Source organism: Thunnus thynnus, chromosome 22 (genome assembly GCF_963924715.1).
Source record: "Thunnus thynnus chromosome 22, fThuThy2.1, whole genome shotgun sequence".
Taxonomy (NCBI): domain Eukaryota; kingdom Metazoa; phylum Chordata; class Actinopteri; order Scombriformes; family Scombridae; genus Thunnus; species Thunnus thynnus.
In genome coordinates, this window is record NC_089538.1 from 24,393,432 (window position 1) to 24,400,348 (window position 6,917).

General features: G+C 40.3%; 1 protein-coding gene across 3 annotated transcripts in view; it reads right to left on the reverse strand.

The window, feature by feature from the left end:
- LOC137174325 (Fc receptor-like protein 5) overlaps positions 1-6,207 on the reverse strand; it is a 9,643-nt gene extending 3,436 nt beyond the window's left edge. The window contains exons 1-6 of one of the 3 annotated variants that reach the window (XM_067579547.1): positions 6,046-6,207; positions 4,182-4,217; positions 3,702-3,965; positions 3,381-3,623; positions 1,591-1,731; positions 851-1,378 (exon numbers count right to left, since the gene is read on the reverse strand). In XM_067579547.1, coding sequence (XP_067435648.1) covers positions 1,269-1,378; positions 1,591-1,731; positions 3,381-3,623; positions 3,702-3,965; positions 4,182-4,217; positions 6,046-6,079 — 828 coding nt within the window. In that variant the 5' untranslated portion in view covers positions 6,080-6,207 and the 3' untranslated portion in view covers positions 851-1,268. Of the gene's footprint in view, positions 1-850; positions 1,379-1,590; positions 2,584-2,785; positions 3,624-3,701; positions 3,966-4,181; positions 4,218-6,045 lie in introns of those variants that run through there. The other 2 variants (XM_067579549.1, XM_067579548.1) reach the window with 2 other exon arrangements.
- Positions 6,208-6,917: the final 710 nt, after the last annotated feature.

Below are 6,917 nucleotides of genomic sequence, written 5' to 3' on the forward strand. Positions count from 1 at the left end.
CAGTAACAACATCAAGTCTTCATGAAGTGAGAAACAGAAATCAAATGTAGAGGCAGATGGTCACCAAACTATGGCCACTTATTCCCCAAAACTATATACATATAGTATTTATGGCACCTGACAAGTACATTATACTCATCCAAGGCTATACAGTCTAATAATATATACTACAAATACAATGTGAACCTGTGGCTGCACAAAAAAAAACATTGATATTGGACAATTCTCCAAAATCCCAGACTATATTCAATGACAATGTTTTTTATGTCCAAAGCCAACATTTTAAAGTTCAACTGGAATTAAACTGCTTTTTTGTCTCCTACAACAACATAATCTGCTCTGTAAATCACTTGTCATGTGTTCCCCTTTGGGAAAAAAATCAGAAAACAAAAGGAAGAAAATTAAATGTTAAATTCTTTGATTTCAGGATGACGCCCCCTAGTTTTACATTATTGCCATTAAATACCATTCCATCACCTCCTTATGTAGCTGGAGTCCTTCTTTACATACAGCAAATGCAAGATTTGTTTTGATGTCTTATCTTCATAAAGCGATAATGTGTCATTCTATCATCGGCAGAGCAGACGGTCACACTGAGCCTGATAGCATCCTGCTACACAACACAAGAGCCACAGACTCTGAACAACAACCACATTAGCTCTCCTGCTTTCCCCCTTATCTAACTTACAAACATGAACACGTCTTGTCCTGCACCTTAGCTTGTTGAACAAGCCACCAAACAAACTTTCACAGGGAAAAGCGCACCGCTAACATCAGGCTACATCAGTTAGCAGGCTAGGTAGCTAATTAGCTGCTCAGCTACAGCACATTAAACAGCATGTAAACATACCTGCAAATGTCACTTCAGACTCGTTAGATGCTGGTTCTCTTCAACACCACTGCTAACAACACAGTCTGTCGATGATGTAGCTACAGCAATAAGTTTACTTTGTCTTTGTTCTGTGTGGTGTACCACTGGTAGGCTGCCAGCTGTTGTCAATCAAACACACAGAAAACTGTTGAAAACACACAGACAGCGCATGTGATCAGGTCTTCATTTACTCTACAGTCACTCCAGCACAGCTCAGATGTCAGGCAAATGTATGAAAAAAAACTTTACTCAAAATATTCAGTTACAGAGTTACAAAGATGGATGTTGCTGGCAGTAAAGTGACACAACAAACTTAAAGCAGTGACTTCATATTATAAATGCTCAGCTTCTCTCACATTCACTACTGTCACTGTAAACTGTCTCTGATGTGTCCAGCTCAGAAGTGATGTTCGGTGGTGACCGCCATGATGCCATCATATTCCTCAGCCAATCCCTCTGCAGTCTGGTTGGGCAGGGGTATTGCCATGGAGACGGGTAGGTCATTTCCTGTTGTGTGAGGAGTTAGAGATAAAAAGTTTGAACTGACTGACAGAAGCAAAGATCTGTTGAAAATAACATATAATCAACACGTAATAACTGTAATACTGTTCACTGATAGAAATACTGTGCAACACATGATTGATTGTTTGATTGATTAAATGATTGATTGATTGATAGTTGCTGAGTGTCTGTAAGGTGAGTGAATGATTCAGAGTTACCTGTGGGCCTATGTCGATATAATGACACCATGATGAGAGTGGAGATGAAGTACGGACAGAACACCATTAGGTGGTAGGCCAGTATGAAGACAAGCTGGAGGGGAGCTGAGGCAGGGGGTGGGGCTGTGGTTGTAGGTTTACCTACAGAAGAGAAGAAGAATCCCACCTGGGGTCCGTTTCACAAAGCAGGTTTAGTGAAAACTCAGAGTTTGTTAACCCTGAAATGAGGGAAACTCTGAGTTTTCCGTTTCAAAAAGGGAGGTAACTCAAACCAGAGAAAGAGGGATAACTCTAGCCTGTTTCAGAGAGAGGGGTAACTTAAACTCTCGGTCAGTTACCGTAGCAACAGACTCTATGAACCTAACCTGGTCGGGACCAGGTTTTTCTCAATGAACCTCGAGTTTCTCTCAGTCTCCGCCCTCTTTCAGAGCCACACACTCCATTTGATTTCCTCATTCATTCAGTCAGCAGGCGAGTTTTGGCGTAGCCTTGTTCTGCCGTCTGTCATTTAAAAAAATCATTAAAAAGAAAAAAAAAAATCAGAGTCAGTATATTAGAAGCCCATTAGGCACAGTAACATTTTTCACTAACATGGCATGTCCTTTTGATAACGATCCCGTGGATGAAGGTGCAGCATTACTGCGCAGAGAATTAAATATTCGTTGAGGTTATCAGACCACGCATAGATGTTCTAGCATTTCCAGACAATTATCTTTTTGAGAGATACCGTTTCACGTCACAGTCCATCATCTACATACACAACCTAATCCGTCCTTACATTTGCAACATTACCAATCGTAGTCATGCTCTCACATCCCAGCAGATATTGTGTGTTGCGCTGCGTTTCTTTGCAAACGGAAGTTTTTTGTACAGTGTCGGGGCCAGCCACTGGCCTTCCTATAGTCTGGCTTATGGCCAGCTCCTCTGCCTCCGTTAGAGGTGGCGGTGCTGGACCACCACCCGTTTTACGGACATCTGCCTTCTTTCTGTTGGCTGAGTAAAAGTCTGTGTTAGTTTAAATAGGATTAATTATTTAACAGAACATGATGTAGATGAGAAGACATTTATGTGTGTGAAACCAGCATTATGTTGGGGATAAAACAACTGCACAGTCAAACAGCCACTTAATATTTACTTTACAATGTAAAACATGATCAAAATGAGGTTCCCCCATGAGATTATGCCGAGGTCTCACCTGTTTGAACAATGTTTTTATATTTCATCCTAAACTGCTGCCAAGTGCGCTTCTCCCTCGCGGGATTGGACCTAAATGAAATAAATTAATAGGCGACCAATCAAGCAGTTTTCCTCTGTAATATTATTGTGATTGCAAAGGACTACATTTAAACTTACGCATTGACCCGAGCAGCAATGTTCTCCCACGCCGTCTCCCTCTCTTTTGCAGCTGCAGTGGTGTTGCACTTCTTTTTGAAAACATGTTCAAACTCGCCGTATTATCGCATTAAGATTTCTAATTCTAGTGGGGTGAAAAACGCCGCCCTCCTCTTCCCCGTTGCCATGGTGACTCGTTGAATCAGGGCTCCATTGATGCTGGCTTTTTATAGTTGTGGTGCACGCGCTTAACTCCAGGTGAAACTACTCCGAGTTGAATAAACTGACTCAAATCAGCTGTTCTGGAACCGGAAACTCAGAGTTTCCTATCTCAGAGTAGATCAACTCAGAGTTCAGGATTAGACTCAGAGTTTGTTGAACCTGCTTTGTGAAACGGACCCCTGGTCTGGTGAATATGTGGATGAAATAAGTGGTGAAATCAAAGGGAACGTGCTTACTTGTGACAGTCATCCAGCTGGGTGGAGACTCTCCATGACTGCTGACATGACACGTGTAGAGGCCTTCATCAGACTTAGAAACATGGTGGATGGTCATGTGACCTGCAGGCTCAGTCCTGATGAGGGAGCCATCTTTATAGAAGTCAGCTAGGAGGAGGTTGGAGGTCTCTGTTTTACAGTGCAGAGTGACATCATCTCCTTCCATCACAGGGAGGACAGGACTCTGCAGGATCACTGATCCACCTCAACACAGAGACAAACTACAGCATTTCATCATTTACACTCAGCTTCATCAATACTAACTCCACAGTCTGATCTTACCAGCGACAGTGATGTTGATGCTGTTACTGGTTGCTCCCTCTCTGGACTCACACCAGTAAACTCCACTGTCCGCTCTTTGGATGTAGCTGATGATACAAGAAGAACCAGTTGATCTTCCCCATTTAACTCCACACTCAGCTCTGGTTTCACTGGTTGTGTTCCTCCTCAGCGTCCATCCCGCAGAGCTGTCGTCCTCCTCACAGCTCAGATAGACAAACCCTCCTTTAAACATCTGAGAGCTGCTGGGACTCACAGTCAGGTTAGCTGGAAGGAGGAAATGATGATAAATAATCTTTTAAAGCTCTCTGAAACTGAATTAATTACCCAGGCTGATCTTGAACTCATTGACCTCCTGATAGTTTGACATGCTTTACATTATTATCATTATTGCTTTGTAACATCCACACTCTTTTGAATTATGGAGCCTGGTGATGGAAAATAAGAGAGCTTCCATGATTGTGATAGAAGAAGTTTACTAACCTTGATTTGTTGTGCAGCACAGCAGTGAACTCACAACTAAAGTGAAATGACACTCAGGTTGGTTTGAGGTTTTACAATCAACAAGACATCAGAGGAAAGTGACAAACACCAGACAGACTGATCTTGGTTTGGTTTTACTGATACAGAATGAGCACAGAAAGGAGGAGAGATCTCTTTCATGTTCTACACTAAACCGGATGTTTAACTTTACTCTCCAACACTACGTGAGATCAGAGAGCCACAGCACTGTCTGACTGAATGACTGATAACAATGTAAACACAAGGCTCATGGAAATTCCAATAAATATGGGTTTGTAACATCTTCTTGTCCAGAACAGATTTTTGTCAATTAGGTTGTCAATAAATCTGCCTATTAATGGAAATGATGACATCTGCCCTCAGATACAACCCTAAAACTGTTTTATACAAATAAAAACATCAAAAACACGTATGTTTTCACCGCACCTGTATAACATCGGTCTCCAAATAAACAGTGCTGAAAAAATCTGTCCCATGGTTGAACCTAATTGTGACCCTGATGGTGGGTGTGGCATTAATCATGTCAAAGAACACTCTTACAACAATCTTTTTTTTTTTTTTTTTTTTTTACAGTGATGTAAAACTCTGTAAAACAATTTCACTTAATCAGTTTGAGAAAGTTTTTAAGACATCATCCAGGAGAGTAGTTCACCACCTTTATGGTTTTGACCCCTTAAAATGCAGCAACGTCTGCTTGAAAGACAAGTAGACATTGATGTTACATTATCAGTAATTCACAAGAAAAAAAAAAAAAAATTTTGATGAATATCTGAAAAGATCAATTTAATTTGTGTGGCTGCTTTCCTTTCCTGTTACTTGTCTCATGGCCCCTTAGATGTATCCTGGAACCACTGATTTACAACACAGAGGTCAGTGGGAAAATCCCTGTAGTAAAACATAATATTCTCTATAGAACATCCCTAATGTAGTTGTATTAAAACATTAGAACATCATGTTACTCATGTTAATCGTTGGAGCACTCACAGTGTTGACTATTCTGTCACTTTGTTAAAGTTTGGGCCTCACAGGAAATTAAAAAATGGTCCATATCTGTGCAGCAGAACTGAAGATATCCTGACTTCAGTGGTTGAAGAAGTACTCAGATCTTTTACTTAAGTAAATGTACCAATACAGCAATGTAAAAATACTACATTATAAGTACATTTCCTGCATGAAAAATCCAACTACAGTAAAAGTAGATAAGTATTATTGTCATGCTTCTGTCTCAGTCTGGCTCTATGTCCCTCCACCAGTCCACCAGATGCCCTCAGACATTTCCCTGTTTGCTGAACTGGACTGAGTGGCAGTAGGCCCTTGAAGTTGAAACTGAAGGACTGCTGCTTGCTACACACTGACCCTCGTAGCAACTATGTGCAAAAGTGAACTGAAACTCAGAGCAACACTTGTCTTTCAGTCCTATTTTTGTTGTTACATGCAGGCCACTCAACCCAGGCCCTTGAAGTTGAGATTGAAGTTTGTTTTCACACTAGTTGTTTTCTTCAAGAAATGTGACTGAGGACTGTTGATTGCTACACACTGATCTGATGTAGGCTGAGGAGGACTAAACATGACCAGTAAAGTGAATTTGATGAGTAAAATTGGTGGAACAACAAGAAGAAAATAGCTGAGAAAATAAAAAAAAACATTGTGGGAACCTTCTGTAAAAACAGGATCTGATTGTCTCAAAGTAAACTAATGTGAAGTTTTTTCTAAGCACCAAAAACCAAAGACATGAGACTGATGTAAAAACCAAACTGGAGACATGTTTAAATAAACAACAGAAGTTAGATATTATCATTACATCAGAAACACAGACTGTACTTACAGAGCAGCAGCAGTAGAGATGTTTCCTCCATCATAACACTTGCTGATATTAAACTTAGAAAAACTCCTTGAACAGTTAAGTCACATCTAGAAAAACCCTCCTCCTTCCTCTGTGTCCGTGGCTCAGTGTTGTGGTTTCCTCTTCACTTACTACTGAGAGGAAACTTTCTTTGTTTAGATGCAATAAAGCAGACAAAACCGTAACAAAGAAGAAAAGATCTACAAAAACAAAACCTAAAAGTCAAGATGAAAAGCAACAAGTGGCACATCAATACCTGCGTGGTGTGTTCACTGACAGTTAAACTAACCATATAATAGGAACTTCTGTTATGTTGGGGTTAAGTCTGAGGAAGTTATCTGACAGTCCTTGATAGCTGTTAGGCAGCCTTGCAGGGTGGAGAGTTTGCTATGCTCATTTGAATTGAAAGAAAAGTATAGCTGTGTATCATCCACATAGCTGTGATAAGAGATACACTAAATCGACTAATTAGGAAACCAAGGGGGAGCATGTACAGGGAGAAAAGGGGAGACTTGGGAGATGTAACGATCAATGGCCACAGAAAAACTCCTACCATAGTAAAGTATATAATGTTATATAAATGTGCAGTGTATGTAATAGACACACCCTATACAATAGTAATACAATACTATGAAGTATTTATAATGAAATGATTAATTGATGTTAAAACATTGATTTTATAAATGAAATAACTCATTTGTAGAAAAACACTGTATGTTCCTGTGGGTGGCAACAATTTAGCTGAAAGGAAGTGAACAGGAAGTGATGTTGTACCTACATGTGTGACAGCTTCTCTCTGCTTTAACAACAAAAATGTGGTGAGAAAGAGACACGAACACTGTGTGTAGCTGCAC